The sequence below is a fragment of the Lissotriton vulgaris genome, chromosome 5, assembly GCF_964263255.1.
Source record: "Lissotriton vulgaris chromosome 5, aLisVul1.2, whole genome shotgun sequence".
NCBI classification, from domain to species: Eukaryota; Metazoa; Chordata; class Amphibia; order Caudata; family Salamandridae; genus Lissotriton; species Lissotriton vulgaris.
Genome location: NC_141693.1, coordinates 1925583922 through 1925602898, shown reverse-complemented (window position 1 = coordinate 1925602898; position 18977 = coordinate 1925583922). Strand labels below are relative to the sequence as shown.

Genomic DNA, 18977 nt, shown 5'->3' with positions numbered 1-18977 from the left:
TGCTATAAGTAGGGCAGGTGGGAGGGAGTAGCAACTGGGTGGAGGGAACAGGTGAATGGGAGAGGTAGGGCGGGGCCGCAGGGGATGCAGCGGCGGGACTCGGGACCGGCGAGGGGGCAACAAGCACTGGCAAAGGCAAGGAAGCGGCAAGGAAGCAAGCAGGCAAAACAAGGCAATAAGGCAACAGGCACAACAGTAAAATTAACAGTAAAATTAAAGGCAAATGAGAGTGGGGGGGGGCGGGCCGCAGGGGACGAAGCGGTGGGAATCGGGACCGGCGAGAGGGCAACAAGCACATGCAAAGGCAAGGAAGCGGCAAAGCAGCAAGCAGGCAACAAGACAAGGCAACAAGGCAACAAGCACAACAGTAAATTAAAGGCACAAAAACAATTCAGGCAGAAGAAACAAACCTCAGGGCCTACCATTGGCCACCAGGGATGAGGCGCAGGTGGTAGCCTGCGGGTGGAGGAGGGCCTCGAACTCAGCAGCAGCTGGGTTGTGACTTACAAGCTTTATTGTCTTCGGTTCAGAGTTGTACTATCTGGCGACCTCTAGCATTTAAGTTGTAGAGCTGTCCTACATTACAGAGGAAAAAAACCCTACTCTGTACCTGCCATGGCTAAGAAACCAGACCATATCACCCCCTCTGCTGCTCTCTCTTCCCTGACTGCCTCTTGACCCCTGTTTCAAACTCAAACTGTGTTGCATCACAGTTAAAGCCCCTCTTAAGTATCCATCAGAAAGACAAATTACCGTTATATGGGGAGGCGAGAACTACTACCAGGAGAAAATCTATGTCACTTCAATATTACTTGAAAAAAGACCAGACTTTGAATCAACTCAACACCTCTGCTTTGTGAAACATCTCACTGGACAAAATTCGTCCGGATGTCTCTTTAATTTAGCGATCATTTCAAATTTGTGTCTGGCTAAAGACAGGTTTAGCTGTAGCAATTCCTCATACAATCAATTCTTTAAAAAAACACAGTAAGAAGAGAAATAGAGAGTGAGAGTGAGAGAGAGGGGGGCGACAGAGAGATAGAGAGAGAAGGAGAGGAGAGAGAGAGGAGGGGAGAAAGAGTTAGGGAGAGAGAAAGAGAGAGAGGAGGGGAGAAAAAGACAGGTAGAGAGAGAGAGAGAGGGGAGTAGAAAGAGAGAGTGAGGGAGAGAGAAGGGGAGAGGAAGGAGGAGAGAGGGTGAGACAGGGAGAGAGAGGGGAGACGGAGAGATAGTTAGAGAGAGATAGTGGGAGGGAGAGGCGAGAGAGAGCGCGTTTTGCGTCAGCCCTCCTTGGCTTGCATATGTGTTTTTATGTTTTGCATTCTTGGATGGATGTTCGTCAAGCCCAGGACAGTTTGAGGATGTTTAGATTGCCCCAGTTCAGTTCCAAGCAGCCCTGACGTAGTCCCTTTGTTAGATGGGAGATTGCCTGTATCTTTAATTAAGAGACAACACACATTGCTAATCCGCCTTGCTCTTTGATTTGTTGTATTTTGCTGCCACGCTAATAGAACGAGAGCTGTCTGAACCCATTCCACACCTCTCTCTGTCTGCACCCATCCGACACCTCTCTCTGTCTGCACCCATCCGACACCTCTCTCTGTCTGCACCCATCCCACACCTCTCTCTGTCTGAACCTATTCCACACATCTCTGTGTCCTCTCTCAGCCTGCACCCATCCCACACCGCTCAGTGGCCCCATCTCTCACTGTCTGCACCCATCCCACACCTCTCACTGTCCCCACCTCTCACTGTCTGCACCCATCCCACACCTCTCACTGTCCCCACCTCTCACTGTCTGCACCCATCCCACACCTCTCGCTGTCTGAAGCATCCCACACCTCGCTGTGTCCTCTCTCAGCCTGCGCCCATCCCACACCTTTCAATGCCCCATCTCTCATTGTCTGCACATCTCTCTCCCTGCACCTCTCTCTCCCTGCACCTCTCTCTCTCTGCACCTCTCTCTCTACACCTCTCTCTCCCTGCACCTCTCTCTCTCTCTGCACCTCTCTCTATCTTCACCTCTCTCCTCCTGCACCTCTCACTGTCTGCACCTCTCACTGTCTGCATCTATCTCTGTCTGCACCTCTCTCTGTCTGCACCTCTCTCTGCCTGCACCTCTCTCTGTCTGCACCTCTCTCTCTGCACCCCTCTCTCTCTATCTGCACCTCTCTCTCTCCCTCTCTGCACCTCTGTCTGTCTGCACCTCTCTCTCTCTGCACCTCTCCCTGTCTGCACCCATCCCACACCTCTCCCTGGCTACACCTCTCTCTGTCCTCTCTCTGTCTGCACCTCTCTATCTCTGCGCCTCTCTGTGTCTGCACCCATCCCACACCTCTCTGTGTCTGCACCCATCCCACACCTCTCTCTGTCTGCATCCATCCCACACATCTCTGTGTCTGCACCCATCCCACACCTCTCTCTGTCTGCACCCATCCCACACCTCTCTGTGCCTGCACCCATCCCACACCTCTCTCTGTCTGCACTCATCCCACACCTCTCTGTGTCTGCACCCATCCCACACCTCTCAGTCTGCACCCATCCAAAACCTCTCTCTGTCTGCACCCATTCCACACCTCTCTCTGTCTGCACCCACCCCACACCTCTCTCTGTCTGCACCCATCCCACACCTCTCACTGTCCCGACCTCTCATTGTCTGCACATCTCTCTCCCTGCACCTCTCTCTGTCTGCACCTATCTCTCTCTGTATGTACCTCTCTCTGCCTGCACCCCTTTCTGTCTGCACCTCTCTCTGCCTGCACCTCTCTCTCTGCACCTCTCTCTCTGCACCTCTCTCTACTCTGCACCTCTCTCTATCTTCACCTCTCTCTCCCTGCACCTCTCACTGTCTGCACCTCTCACTGTCTGCACCTATCTCTGTCTGCACCTCCCTCTGCCTGCACCTCTCTCTGTCTGCACCTCTCTCTCTGTACCTCTCTCTCTATGCAACTCTCTCTATCTGCACCTTTCTCTGTCTGCACCTCTCTCTCTCTGCACCTCTCCCTGTCTGCACCCATCCCACACCTCTCCCTGGCTACACCTCTCTCTGTCTGCGCCCCTCTTTCTGCACCTCTCTCTATCCCTCTCTTTCTGCACCTCTCTCTATCTGCACGTCTCTCTCTCTCTCTCTCTCTGCACCTCTCTCTGTCAGCACCGCTCTCTCTCTGCACCTCTCCCTGGCTGCACCCATACCACACCTCACCCTGGCTACACCTCTCTCCTTCTCCACCTCCTTCTCTCTCTCTCTGCGCCTCTCTATGTCTGCACGTCTGTCTCCCTGCACCTCTGTCTGTCTGCACCTCTCTCTCCCTCCACCTCTCTCTGTCTGCATCTCTTTCTCTCTCTGCACATCTGTCTATCTGCACCTCTCTCTCTCTGCACCTCTCTCTATCTGCAACTCTCTCTGTCTGCTCCTCTCTCTCTGTACCACTCTCTATCTGCACCCATCCCAGACCTCTCCCTGTCTGCACCTCTCTCTCTCTGCACCTCTCCCTGTCTGCACCTCTCCCTCTCTCTGCACCTCTCTCTGTCTACACCTCTGTCTCCCTGCACCTCTCTCTATGTGCACCTCTCTCTCTCTTTGCACCTCTCTCTCTCTGCACCTCTCTCTATCTGCACCTCTCTCTCTGCACCCCTCTCTCTCTGCACCTCTCCCTGTCTGCACCCATCCCACACCTCTCCCTGTCTGCACCTCTCCCTCTCTCTGCACCTCTCTCTGTCTCCCTGCACCTCTATCTGCACCTCTCTCTCTCTTTGCACCTCTCTCTGTCTACACCTCTCTCTCTGCACCCCTCTCTCTCTCTGCACCTCTCCCTGTCTGCCTCTCTCCCAGGTTGCACCTTTCTCCACTCGCACTTCTTTTAGCCTGTCCCTGTCCCAGCATGCCCCTCTTCGCTCACATACCCTTCTCTTGCCACACATCTCTTCGCTGGCACCTGACCCTCCCCGTACCTCTACGTGCCCGCATGCATCTCTCTTCTGCCCTCGCCTCTCCCTCCTCCCAGTTCTTCCTACCCATACCTCTCCCTGCACTCACGTGTACTTGCTCTGCCCCACTAATGCCACGCACACATGTCCACAACGCCACAATCTCCCTCGTTAGTGTAATGTTACACTTCACCAGGAACTCCTGACTGGAAATCGGGCCGGCTGTACACCCGAGTCAGACAGAACTCTGAAGGGGGTGGGGCAGCATTGACTGACAGTAGCACTAGTAGCGCAGGAGGGTCAGCAGCAATAGTGCGCATGTTCAGGTTCGAGCTGGAGCTGGTCATTTTTCTGACCAGCCCGAACATGCGCAAGATTAGCCTGCAGTGCCCTGCACATCAGAAGAGTGAGAGAGGGCGAGGGCTGCTACTGGCCAGTGGCCGCAGCCCCCGGTCTCCAATTGGCAGAGACAGTCGCTGCTCAGGCCAATCCTGGCGCTTCTGGAGCAGCGCCTGGATTGGTTCGAACTTCTCCCTGCCCCGACACAGTTGCATACACGGTTGTTCCTTCCCTGAGTCTCTTCCATGTTTGATGTTGCCTCTCTTTCACACGGTTGTTTCTTCCCTGAGTCTCTTCCATGTCTGACACTGCCTCTCTCTCACACGGTTGTTTATCCCTGTGTCTCTTCCATTTCTGACGCTGCCTCTCTCTCACACGGTTGTTTCTTCCCTGAGTCTCTTCCATGTCTGACGCTGCCTCTCTCTCACACAGTTGTTTCTTCCCTGAGTCTCTTCCATGTCTGACGCTGCCTCTCTCTCACACGGTTGTTTATCCCTGAGTCTCTTCCATGTCTGACGCTGCCTCTCTCTCACACGGTTGTTTCTTCCCTGAGTCTTTTCCATGTCTGACGTTGCCTCTCTCTCACACGGTTGTTTCTTCCCTGAGTCTTTTCCATGTCTGACGTTGCCTCTCTCTCTCACACGGTTGTTTATCCCTGAGTCTCTTCCATTTCTGACGCTGCCTCTCTCTCACAAGGTTGTTCCTTCCCTGAGTCTCTTCCATGTCTGAGGCTGCCTCTATCTCACACGGTTGTTTCTTCCCTGAGTCTCTTCCATGTCTGACGCTGCCTCTCTCTCACACGGTTGTTTATCCCTGAGTCTCTTCCATTTCTGACGCTGCCTCTCTCTCACACGGTTGTTTCTTCCCTGAGTCTCTTCCATGTCTGACGCTGCCTCTCTCTCACACAGTTGTTTCTTCCCTGAGTCTCTTCCATGTCTGACGCTGCCTCTCTCTCACACGGTTGTTTATCCCTGAGTCTCTTCCATGTCTGACGCTGCCTCTCTCTCACACGGTTGTTTCTTCCCTGAGTCTTTTCCATGTCTGACGTTGCCTCTCTCTCACACGGTTGTTTCTTCCCTGAGTCTTTTCCATGTCTGACGTTGCCTCTCTCTCTCACACGGTTGTTTATCCCTGAGTCTCTTCCATTTCTGACGCTGCCTCTCTCTCACACAGTTGTTTCTTCCCTGAGTCTCTTCCATGTCTGACGCTGCCTCTCTCTCACACGGTTGTTTATCCCTGAGTCTCTTCCATTTCTGTCGCTGCCTCTCTCTCACACGGTTGTTTCCCCCCCGAGTCTCTTCCATGTCTGACTCTGCCTCTCTCTCACATGGTTGTTTCTCCCCCGAGTCTCTTCCATGTCTGACGCTGCCTCTCTCTCACACAGTTGTTTCTTCCCTGAGTCTCTTCCATGTCTGACGTTGCCTCTCTCTCACGTGGTTGTTTCTCCGCCGATTCTCTTCCATGTCTGATGCTGTCTCTCTCTCACACAGTTGTTTCTTCCCCGAGTCTCTTCCATGTCTGACGTTGCCTCTCTCTCTGACACGGTTGTTTCTTCCCTGAGTCTTTTCCATGTCTGACGTTGCCTCTCTCTCACACGGTTGTTTCTTCCCTGAGTCTTTTCCATGTCTGACGTTGCCTCTCTCTCACACGGTTGTTTCTTCCCTGAGTCTCTTCTATGTCTGACGCTGCCTCTCTCTCACATGGTTGTTTCTCCCCCGAGTCTCTGCCATGTCTGACGCTGCCTCTCTCTCACACAGTTGTTTCTCCCTGAGTCTCTTCCATGTCTGACGTTGCCTCTCTCTCTCACACGGTTGTTTCTTCCCCGAGTCACTTCCATGTCTGACGCTGCCTCTCTCTCACACGATTGTTTCTTCCCTGAGTCTTTTCCATGTCTGACGTTGCCTCTCTCACACACGGTTGTTTCTTCCCTGAGTCTTTTCCATGTCTGACGTTGCCTCTCTCACACACGGTTGTTTCTTCCCTGAGTCTTTTCCATGTCTGACGTTGCGTCTCTCTCACGCGGTTGTTTCTAGCCTGAGTCTTTTCCATAACTGACGTTGCCTCTCTCTCACACGGTTGTTTCTTCCCTGAGTCTCTTCTATGTCTGACGTTGCCTCTCTCATATGATTATTTCTTCCCTGAGTCTCTTTCATGTTGTTTTTCCTGAGTCTTTTCCATGTCTGACATTGCCTCTCTCTCACACGGTTGTTTCTCCCCCGAGTCTCTACCATGTCTGACGCTGCCTCTCTCTCACACAGTTGTTTCTCCCTGAGTCTCTTCCATGTCTGACGTTGCCTCTCTCTCACACGGTTGTTTCTTCCCCGAGTCTCTTCCATGTCTGACACTGCCTCTCTCTCACACGGTTGTTTCTTCCCTGAGTATTTTCCATGTCTGACGTTGCCTCTCTCTCACACAGTTGTTTATTTCCCGAGTCTGTTCCATGTCTGACGTTGCCTCTCTCTCACACAGTTGTTTCTTCCCTGAGTCTCTTCCATGTCTTACGTTGCCTCTCCCTCTCACACACGGTTGTTTATTTCCCGACTCTCTTCCATGTCTGTCGTTGCCTCTCTCCCAGGTGCGAGGTGGGGTTCATGGGCGAGAAGTGTCAGTTCCAGAACCCCTGCCTCGCGGGCCGCTGCCGGAATGGTGGTACCTGTCGCCCAGGTGTCCAGCGCGGGGTCCTGGTGACATTCCAGTGCGCCTGTCTACCCGGATTCATCGGCAGGGAGTGTGAGGGAGTGGCCGGGGACCCTTGCTTCCAGCAGCCGTGCCAGAATGGAGCCACCTGCCACCGCTTTTCAGCCACCGAGTACCGCTGCGAGTGCCTACCAGGCTGGACGGGTGAGAGCCGGATCTGGAGTGTGAAGAGCGGAGTGAGGGGGGGAGAGGGGGGAGGGTGAGGGCAGTGGTGACAGAGGAGCCGAACACCCTGGTACTAAATGATAATAATGTGTTTACATCTCCACTCACCAGATTGAGTTATGGGCAGTGACCGCTGGCACTGCGTCCAGGGCAGAATGCTTAGGAACAGTAGAATTTCTGGTGCAGTTGCCCATCACAGGGACCACAGCCAGCACCGGATGCCATCCTTCCAGTGCAGTTTTCTGAAAGTATGTGGCTCAACAGTATGCATGTATGTGGTAAAGCGCAAACCTAGCCGAAAGGCAGCAGAGTGCTTAAAGGTCCAAAGGCAAAGATTCAGTCAACAAGTGACTGAAGGGGTAGTTGGCATCTGAGAGTGGCCATAGACTGTTACTTTGTTATGAGGTGTCTTTAGCATTTGTCTGAACTGGAGGGGGGTTTCGGCTGGTCCTGATGACAGCAGTGATGCCGGCCCAGATCCTGGGTGCATCGATGGAGAAGACCTTTTGTCTTGTGTTTTTTCTCTTATCCACGTCTATCTCTCCATCTGAGGGTCTCCTGGCTGTGCCAAGACCTGCTGGAGATGGTGAGCTTGTCACCCATGCAGGTAGGATCGCCAGTGGTGACGGCTTTGTTGAGGAGGTAGTGTTGAAGATGGTGTGGACCCTCATGTGGAGCCAGTGGGGCTCTACAAGCGTAGGGTGACGTTGTCCGATTCCTTCTTCTCCTTGATGAGGTGTGCTGCGGCCGGCAGGAGGTGTAGGAGGCTATGGAGCATGGCATGGCCACCATCCAGATGTGGAGTATAAGGCCTTGGACAGCAGTTCTGAAGTTGCTTTCTTATCCCCAGGACCCAATGGAGCTAGCTAAGCTCAACAAGGCAATAGCTGCTCTGCCCCGGCAGGAGACAGGGCTTCCATGTGACAGGAGGAAGACCATCACTGGGACCAAAAGAGTTTGGTAGCAAACGTTATATCCGGTAAACATAAGTCACCCCGCATGTTGTCACAACGCGGTCGTTACATTGACCACGTTGTAACAATGCAATACCATTACCCTGCAAGTTGTTACAATGACTTGCGGAGGGGGGAGAAGGTGTTGGATTTAAAATCCCAAACCCTCCCTACTGTCCGCAAAGACTGGAGTTGGAATAGTAAATTATACTATTCCAACATCCAGCGCCCCCTCCACAAGTCGTTGGAACGACTTGCGTGGCAAAGGTATTGTGTTGGTGTTGTAACAACATGCGGGGTGAGGGAAAGCGGGAAAAGGAGGCATATTCGTTATATCCACATCCTCATAGAGGTCTTCCCTACAGGGCTCAGGTTGTGACACATCTCAAAGTTTAATGGTGATATTACACTGTCCCTGCTTTATGCTGATGAAGCCGTGTGTAAGAGGAAGGTGAGAGCAATGCTGTGATGCTGAGAGAAAAGGTGGGTGCAGAGCACCCGCTGAAAAGGGTGGACTGATAGGCCACAAGGTCCAGAGTTCTATCTCAGAGGAGACGCCTCAGAGCAGGTCCCTTTCTTGTAGATTGAGTCTCTTGTGGGTCCATCATCTGCTCCGTTGTCTACTACTAAGTTTCCAGACTCACACTGTGAGGTAAAGTGAGCGTCTCCCTTCATGATACCTGAATGCTTGCTAGATAGACATTGAGGTAAGGTGTCATGGAGTTATTCCCCTCCAAGCTGGCTAGACTACACTCTTGGCAGACTGCTGTTGTTAGGCAGGCACGTGCCCCTTCCTACACATAAACAATCATCCGTGCAACTCAGCCAATGCAAGGGTGCCCGAGTTGCAGGGAATCAACCCTGCACCACAGGCACCCTTTCCCCATGGTGCAAGGGTGTCTGTGTTGGCGCTAGGCAGCTGTTTTAGCTCTAGCACAAGGGAAAACACAGGGGTGTGCCATATTCTTGTAAATACGACGCTTCCATGGATTTATGAAATTGCACAGAGCTGCTAAATTGCTTTTTGCGCCGCGCTGCACCATTTCTTTGTAAATGTGCCTCTAACAGTGCAAGCCTAAGCGGTCTCCAAGGGCAGGGTGGGTGAAACATGACCAGGTAACCTAAACTCACCGAAGGGTGGGAGGATCAGACTCCTACCTCCTGAACCCAGCAGCGGGTAAGAGACCCCATTGGGAGGCATTACCACACCACTCTTCCCTTTGGACCTGGGTTGAAAAGGCACTTCAATAGCTTGGGTTTTCAAATGCAGCTTCACTTTCACGTTCGAGACAGGAAACCCTTAGGAGCAATACTGGCAAGTGTTGGGTATGTAAGTGATCCTCTGTTAAACCATTAGAGTAGAGCTCTTTAGACAGTGGCCATGGGTGTGTCCACCATATTGGGACAGCAAGCATGGCTTGCCTTGGGTAATGCATGATGGGTGTCCTGGTACCAGACTTGGGTGGTAATAGCACTATACCTACATTCAGTGTGACTCCTGCATGTCTGCAGGTAAGAACTGCCAGCAAAAGGACTACTGCTCCAGCAATCGCTGTGTCAATGGCGGCAAGTGTATCAACACCTACCCCAACTTCGTGTGCCAGTGCCCGCCAGGCTTCGAAGGCGAGCTGTGCGAGCAAGACGTGGACGAGTGCACCGGCGAGCCCCCACCGTGCCATAACGGAGCCTCCTGCACCAATGAGGTTGGGTCCTACCAGTGCCACTGCATGCAGGGCTTCTCGGGCTCTGGCTGCGAGTTCCTGGCCGGCACCTGCAGCCCCGGGGCCTGTCTCAACGGGGGCAGCTGTCGACAGATCGGACCAGGGCTCTTGGAATGTGTCTGCGCCCCAGGTGAGTGTGGCAAATTTATTTTTTATGTGTTACATTGTCTCAAAATTTGTATTATTATTATTAACTATTATAACTATTATTATAATACACGGGGTTCTGTAATCCCTGTATAAACATTGGTCTTCAATTTCTTTATAATCGACGAATCGTGATTCATAGAGCATAATTGAAGCAGCTGTTTAAATCAACGAAAAACAGAATGTTGCTTTTGTTTCTTGTGCTTTATTTATATAACTTATAATGACAAGCAGAGATGTTTATTATTTGCACTCATTAGATAGAGAATAGCTGCAATCTTTCTACATGTGTATACACATTCCGAGCTACTGCAGCTTTTTTTTTTTTACTGAATAGCAGTGAACTGTTTCTAATATCTGTTTGCAACAAATATTTAACAGGTTTTTGAAGTGTGTAATTTTGCACTAGAAGTTTTATTTTTATTCTTCATGTTTGCAAACATGCTCTCTCTTTCATATGAAACCTAGTGGTTTGTGGGAAAGGTGATGATGTGGCCATCTAGTTATGGGAAATAAAGTCCTCCCTAGAGTAAATGATAAGTATATTGCAAGTCACCTCGGTATTCCATAACCTTGTAAAGGAACTTGGCCTTTGGCTTCGTTCCTGTACATGGTTATGAAACTCCTCTGTGCCTTTCAGTATCCTTATAATGTATGTCAGGGGGTACTTTATCTCTTATATTATGATTATTATGTTATTTTTATTATTAGTAGTCGTAGTGTAGGAGTAGAAGTATTGTTTTGTTATTCCATGTCAATAATAAGGATAACAATAATTTCTTTTACATAGTTTTCAATCCCACAATTGCTGCTGTTTTAAGCACTGTTAATACCCTGTACCTTTGTTCTAATAGCTCCAAGTCTGGGCAGACAAGGAAGCTCAAGATCTGGCAGATGCTATTTCCACAGACAAAATATTCTGCGATTTGTTTTTCTTTTCTACGTTTTTGAGTTCACTTAAATTCTCAATGTATTCTGGGTCCCTACAGGAATATCCTGGTCTTCAGGATTCCCATGATTAAACACCACAATTATAGATAAAATACTATCCCTCTTCAGGTAAGGTAAGCAGCAGGAAAATCCTGGAAAGAAGAGATACCCCTCGGACATAAATACTGGAAACAAGGAAAGGAAATCAAAAGCTGCATCAAAGAAATGTTGGATTGAGACCCTTTGGGACAGGACATATGGTCGCTGGTGCCCTATGGCAGTAAACGCATGTACACTCTCTCTCTCTCGTTCCAGGTTTCAGGGGCTCGCGGTGCAGGCTGAATGTGGATGACTGTGCAAGCCATGCCTGTCAGAATGGTGGGACCTGCGTGGATGGCATTGGCACCTACACCTGCAGGTGTCCGCCGCAGTGGACAGGTCAGACAAGGTCCTCTCCTGTTCCTATAGGGTCATTCCTCAGCACACACCACCCAAAGCTGGCATACATGTATTCACCTCTTGTGAAGGTATAAAATGGAGATGCCAGTCAATTCCATGGTTTTAATACCTGGTTGTAAGAGCTACCAGTCTTTGAAGAAAGCGCATGTAAGATACGTGAAGCAGAAGGAGGTAAAGGGATTTATCTATCGATAATGTTTGCTAACATGGAAAACCTTGGATAAAGACTGAAGTTTGCTATTTTTTACAAGTAACTCATCCTTTTGTCTATTAATTTATCCACAAGACCATATGTCAAATTACCCTAAGCCCACGCCTCTAATTATGCACTTTATTTCAGCTTTGCCACCAAACCACTTCTCATATTAGCCCCTAGACCACATTTAAACCTAGCCACTTGATCGTATCTCAGTTTAGAAGTTAGATTTCATCTAACCTAGCAGAGTGATTGCTTTTCAACATAAGTACAGACCTCTTCCCAATTTTACCTAATACATTTAATAGCAACTTTGCCGCTGCAACACAGCACTTTATGCCACTAAACCACATCTCAACATAACCACTAGACACCTCTTTGAATTTACTAATAGAATACATGTCATTTTAACCACAAAGTCAAATACCAAGTGACCTATAGACCACATCTCTCCTTAACCACTAGACTGCACCTCATCCAAACTACTAGACCACATTTCAACGCATCTTCAAGAACACAGCTCAACTTAGCTGGTAGACTGCAATACATCAGAATCACTGGCCTACATCTCCACTTAACCACTTGACCAAATCGTTTTTTATCCACGAATCCGCATTTAAATACCGATACCAGATCACATCTAACATTATTCTCTACACCACATCTCCCCTTACTGTAGCCACAAGGTGTGACGTTAGTTCTGATCTGACATGCATTGAGCTTTCCGTTCAAACTCAACATTTATTCTGTGAGGTTCTTTGTGGTGAGTTCACCCCTCTATAAAGCAGTTGTTGAATCTTTAGTGAATCTAGGCTGTTACTGTTTGAGCATGTTCCTCTCATCCTTCTGAGTAGCTGACACTCTTCCCTTGGTATGGATTATGAAATAGGTCCATTGGATCCTTTGTGTGTTCAACATGCTACTTCCAGCCTGTGGATTGGCTGAGACATATCTTCACATTGAATTTGAAGCATTTCCACTTGCTAGTAAACTCTTTATACATGCTAATTCAGTGTTCTGATTTGCTGAGGTACACTCTTTAGTTTTGAATAGGAGTAGCCTTATTAGATTCTAAATTGTTCAACATGCTGGTCCCAGGATGCTGATTGGGTGAAACATCTTTGGCATTGAGCTTGACACAAAATGGAGTGTTCATATTGTCTTTTGCTTTTTTTCTCTTCCTTTGGTCCAGGATGGGACTGCTCCCAGGACGTGGATGAGTGCCTCCTCCATATCCGAGTCTGCTTGAACGGGGGCACGTGCCACAACACCCCTGGAGGCTCTGGCTGCATCTGCGTGAATGGCTGGGAGGGCGAGGACTGCGGCATCAACATTGACGACTGCGCCTCTGCCACGTGTTTGCAAGGCTCCACCTGCATTGACCGTGTCGGCACCTTCTATTGCCTCTGCCCGCATGACAAGACAGGTGGGTACTGGAACACTGGGAGACAGGGCTGGAGTGGAAAAAGTTAACTGAATTGTGATGTAGTATTTGTAATTCTGGCGCTCTTTTATCAACGATTGCGTAAGGCGGTGCCCTGAATTCTGCCCTCGGTGGGTCCTCATAGTACAGTCCCGGTACAGAAGGAGTCCCATCATTCTGTCCTTCTTGGGTTTTTCAGTGCTGGTCACTGCGTAACATGAACCTCAGCACTCTGCCTCCCAGAGGCACCCACAGCGCAGTACATAAATAGGATTGCCTACTTATGTGTCTATGGCGGTCACATTACACATTTGTAGCCCAGAATGAGCTTCTGTTTTGTCCCTTGGTAACCTGTTGCACAGCTCTTCAGTAGAACAAGCCCCTGGGTCCTTGCATTGTGTCTCCTGGGGTTGATGTTGCATGGTCCTTCCCTGGGAGGAGCCTCTAAACTGTATCCCTAATGGATTCCAGAGTTGTATAGTGCCTTGGTCTCAACCTAGGCTGAAGGCCGCCTAATATAAAATGTCAGCTTCTGTTAGATCTGAGGGTCTCTAGTTGGCAGAGGTAGGCACAAATATCCAAATAGGGACCCTTGCTTCTAGTCAGGGTAAGGAGGGTACACTCTTTAGATAACCCCTGCTCACCCCCTTGGTAGCTTGGCACGAGCAGTCAGGCTTATCAAAGGCAATGTGTAAAGTATTTGTACTAACACTCACAATAACACAGTGAAAACATCACAAATGGACTCCACAGCAGTTTAGAACAATAGAAGTATTTAATCTGAACTAAACAAGACCAAAACGACAAAAATCCAACATACACAGTTCAAGATATGATTTTAAAAGAGTTCCTAATGGTTGCGTCAAGTTCCTAATGGTTGCGTCAAGATAATCTACTAATGCGTAACGTTTAGCCCAAAGTACCTGTGGATTCGACAAAGTTTTAAAACAGAAGCTGGTGCCGTGGAAAACAAGCGATGCATCACTCCTGAGACCCTGGGGAGGCGATGCGACAACTCAGCTGGACGCAGTGGGCATGTTGCGACGAATCCGGTCTGTGTGGGGAGGGATGCGATACCTTGTATGGATTCCAGTGCGTAGGTTCCGTATGAAGCAGTTCGCAAAGGTACAATGAGACAATCTCCAGGGCGGCGACGATCTCAGGTGCGGTGGCAATGCGCAGTGCAGCTTCGATCTTCTCTCGTGGCCCCTCGATGCGATGGCTCTGCGACGATATTCGCAGCGACCTGATGCGGTCCGCAAGCAAGCGCGGCGAAGATCTCACCCAGGGATGACAGGCTCTGTGACGATACTCGCAGCAACAGGAAACTTCCCACACCGGGGCGATGCATTTCACACGCAAAAAATGTGTCGGTTCTTGCAGGAGCAACAGGCGCTGTGACGATCTCGATCTTCGCGGTGGCAGGAATTTCCTTGCACTGTCGGGGATGCGCTCCGCAAGCGAGCGATGCGCGAAAACTTTTAGATTATCTTGGTTTCTCTTGGTCCAGCTTCCCAAACAGCAGGCACAACTCTCAGAGGACCCAGCCTTGGGTCAGGCACTCTAGGAAGGCCGCACTCTCTCAGCAGAGTTCAGGGGGAAGCTGGGGGTGAAGTCCTTTTGTTTCTGGGACATCTTAACAGGAGGCCAGCTCTCCTCAGGCCCTTGGAGATCTCTTCAAGCAAGGGGACACAGCACAAAGCAACGTTCTTCCCCTCTCCTTGGCAACAAAGCAACTCCAGGTCAGCCCACAAACACACAGCAGGACAGTCCTTCCTCTTCAGCCTTCCAGCTTTCTCCTTGGTAGAGGTTCCTTCTTGATTCCAGGATGATCTAACTTTCTGTAGGCTGGGCAGCCCTTTTTATACCAGTCTTTCCTTTGTTCTCTAGAGGCAGAGAGGCCTTGGCTTGGTCAGAACCAGTTCAGGTCAGTTCCTGAGCACTTTGTTTTTCTGTCTTCTCCTCTCCTTTCAGAGGGAGGGGCAGCGTCGTCAGCCGCCCAGCAGGAGGTGGAGCCAGCATTGTGGAAGGCAGGCACAGCCCTATTCAGGCCCAGGTGCTATCCCCTCCCACCACTCAAGATGCAGATGCAGTCATTCAGCCTAGGACTGACTCATCCAGCCTCCTGGGGGCTCCCCAGCCCCTGTCACTCACAAACCAGACAGTCAATTTACAAACAGGACAAGGCACACAGAAAGGTCAGGCAAGAGAACAGCCACTTTCTAAAAGTGCTGTTCTCAAACACAGGATTTAAAAACCATCAGTCGTAAAAGATGTATTATTAAATTCTGAGTCCAGGGATACCAGACTTGTAGGTCCTATCTTGCTCCTATGGTAAGATATGCAGGTAAACATTATACTCAGAATTCCCCATTATAGCCTATGGGCAAGATAGCCTTTCAATAGTGGAAAAGAAAATGGCTGTAATTCACTACCAGAGCATGTCACCTACACTGGTACATGCTCTACATTTCACATACACTGCACTCTGCCCAGGGGGGTACCTTGGGCCTTCCATAGGAGTGCCAAATGTGTACAAAAAGGGTTAGGCCTGGTCAGTGGGGACACTGGCTAGGTTGGCATTACAGTTCACAGGCTCTGTGATGGCAGGCCTGGGACACCATTTTAGGGTTACTCATGTGGGTGGCACAATCAGTGCTGCAGGCCCACTAGTAACATTCAAGTCACCTGCCGTGGCACTCTTAGTGCACTTTACTAGAGACTTCCTGGTAACACAAATATGCCAATCATGGCAACCAATCACAATAACAACTTACCTAGGAAGCACTTGCACTTTGACACTGATCAGCAGTGGCAAAGTGCCCAAAGCATCTAAACCAGCAAAAACGAAGTCCAACACAGTGTCAAAAATACAGGGGGTAGAGACAAAAAGATAGTGGGAAACCATGCCAAGGATGCCAGGTCTAACAGCTTCCCTTTAAATTTTTCCCTTTTTTTCTCCTGAAAACAGGATGTTAGATATAATCGGTAGTTAAATGGACAAAAAGAATACCATGGAAACTGCTTTAAAAGAGGAAAGATCCAGAAAAGGTATTCTAGACTTCTTGGCAGTGACATTTGTGGAAGGCGGTGTCAATAAACAAAGCAAAAAGAAAAAAGAAAAAAGATGAACCACATCCTTGCCTGATTGGGGCCAGACAGAGATCCCCTGGACCACAATGTGTGTTTCTTCCGCTGTGGAGGAATGTGGAGAGGATGAGCTAAACTAAAACCTGGGTTATCTGGAGGTGTTTGGAGTCGAAAGCCAGAACCTTGTGGAGAAATGCTGTGGAAGCAAGCTTTGATAGCATTACATGATGGTGTCAATATCCTTAGATAAATTCAACATACATTGATCACAGCTTTTCATGGAGGTGTGCCTGAAATAGAAAGAAATTGCATTTATTATGAGATAGTGATGACTCGAGGGTCGGCTGTCTCAGTAGCATGCCACCTTGATACATTCTTGTGGTTGGCAAACACGGTGGGTTGCTTTGTGATATGTGTTATGGTATTTATCTCTGATCAATTGCAAATTGTCTTACAAAGATATTTAGGCTTGTCTTTGATATGTTTCAAAGGAGCAAGAGTATCATTAATAGTAAATATTACATGATTTTGATGACTGTGCGCAGCTGGCAAAGTGAGTTGAGACAAACTTCTTAAAGAGCTCTTGTGCTGATAGTGGTGGAAAAGGCAGATGTGTCGGTGGCTTTGCCATGACATCTAATGAGCAACGACTTGAGTCAAAGCTGAACACCTCTTTCTTGTTTGCAGGGCTCCTGTGTCACATCGACAACGCCTGCCTAAGCAACCCCTGCCACGAGAGTGCCACCTGTGACACCAACCCCCTGACGGGCTCTGCCATCTGCATGTGCCAGCCTGGCTACACCGGGCCCACCTGCCGGCAGGACCTGGACGAGTGCAGGATGGGTGCGTGGGGGAGGGGCATGGGTGGGGGTCACAATCGAAATTAATTGTTCCACTTTAAAACTCCATTCATGTCATGTTTCTCTTACCCATCTCTCTCCCCCTTTCTCTTGTCTTTTTATCTCCTTGTAAAATCCCCTCTCTTTTTTCAATGTATTTTTTATTTTTTTGTTTTTCAATTTTTTTTTGTTATATTAATTTAAAATAGAAGCGAAAAAGGTTAACAAAAGCAGAGGAAACAGTTCTACTTGTTCTAAAAATATTTTAAAACATAAAATGAAACGCGTACACCTAACTTACAGAAAGATCTGCTACAGCAGAGAATAATTAACTTTTAAGGTAGCCAGCAAATAATTCCAGACCAGAGAAGGCTCAAGTCTTGGATTTTTGGGTTTCTAGATTTCAAAAGATATGTTTTGCTCCCGATCTACTTCCCCAACAGACTCTGATTCTGCTGACAAGACAGGACAGGGGTTTAATGTATCAATTTGAAAGGTTTCAGAGATGCTGGTACTTCTTATGACCTCAGTGCATGCTGGTACATGGAGTCTTTCTAGTCACGTGTTCATTATGCATGTTTAGATATTGTGCGTGAGCTCCTGCCAAAGTTTCACTCTCATTGCTGCTGTTTGATGAAGCAGAATTGTATCTGTGTCAAGGTGTGGTGTCACACTGCTTCATAGTTACTTACACTTGGTTCCAGTACCTCCTCTGGAAGCAAGTGAAAGCCAGCTGAAAACAGGGCACATGCTGTTTATGTGAAAAGTATTCTATCAGGGGCATCTTATGGATTTTGTTGGCTTGGGCCAAACGTATTTAGTGGGCCCTTGTTTTGAATTTATGAGCCATTTCATCTCTTTCATGCCCTCTTTGGCCAGGTCACTGACAGTGCACAGATACACTGGTCCAAATTCAAAATGTATTTACAGCTAGCATCCAGGGATAGTGAGGGATGTTTTCAATATTTTAATTTAGCAGAAGCTCACTAATAGTATTGCTAATAATCTTTCTGGCCCTACCATTCCTCATATGGGAGGTCCTGTTTTGATTGAAAAGAGACTTTTTATGAATGTGGCATGGTGTTGAAACACAAACAATTCTCTGCCAAATGTCTGTAATAGTCTTCAAATCATCACCCCCATAAAAAAATAAAAACGGTATTTAAAAGAATTATTAAGAAGTATTCAAGGTCATCAGGGAAAGAACAGAGCTGGCTCTATCAGGGGCCCCCTTAAAAGACTGAGGCCCTGGGCCAGGGCCCACCTTGCCCATGCCTGAAAAGGTATCTGTATTCTATAGCGTACTGCGAGCGCACCAGTATTTATACCATGAGAATCTATCTCAATAATGTTCATAAACGTTTGTGGAGTTGTCGTGTTTGATTTTGATTGAAGCTGATATGTTGAGTTCACTTCAGATTACGTCATGGGCAGTTACAAATTGTGTCAAAGAAGAGCCAACACGTGTTTCGTCCTTTGGACTTTCTCAAGGCTCTGGAAGTGGAAATATATATGGAATGACGATTACTGTGAAAACTGGTCTTTGCCACCAGAAGTGAAGGTGCTCTGGTATAGTCTTTCTGAGAAGAGTGGAGGAAAAGAGTATCTGTACCGGCCACTTAGGGGGACGTTGGATGAGCTGCAGGTCAAGCTTCCTTCCCAAACCGAACAGGTACAATTTGAGCATCAGCAGTGAAGGCGTCACTGCCTCTAGGGATCAGGTACACCAATGAAGCAGAGCAGCTGCAGGTCAAGCTTCCTTCCCGCACCAAACAGGTACAAGTTGAGCATCAGCGGGGCAAGCCTCAGAGATTAGGTACACAGATGAGGTGGAGCAGCTAGGTCAAGCTTCCTTCCCATAACAAACGTTATAAGGGGAGCATCAGCGGGTCAAGCCTCACTGACTCAGAGATCAGGTACACAGATGAGGCAGAGCAGCTGCAGGTCAAGCTTCCTTCCCGCACCAAACAGGTACAAGGTGAGCATCAGCGGGGCAAGCCTCAGAGATCAGGTACACAGATGAGGTAGAGCAGCTAGGTCAAGCTTCCTTCCCATACCAAACAGGTACAAGGTGAGCATCAGCGGGGCAAG

General features: G+C 48.8%; 1 protein-coding gene across 1 annotated transcript in view; it reads left to right on the top strand.

Annotated features, from left to right (window-relative positions):
* Window positions 1-18977, top strand: part of NOTCH4 (notch receptor 4) — a 366092-nt gene that overhangs the window by 139323 nt on the left and 207792 nt on the right. The window contains exons 3-7 of the mRNA XM_086924525.1: window positions 6842-7107; window positions 9594-9932; window positions 11195-11317; window positions 12727-12960; window positions 16735-16890. Coding sequence (XP_086780651.1) covers window positions 6842-7107; window positions 9594-9932; window positions 11195-11317; window positions 12727-12960; window positions 16735-16890 — 1118 coding nt within the window. The remainder of the gene's footprint in view (window positions 1-6841; window positions 7108-9593; window positions 9933-11194; window positions 11318-12726; window positions 12961-16734; window positions 16891-18977) is intronic.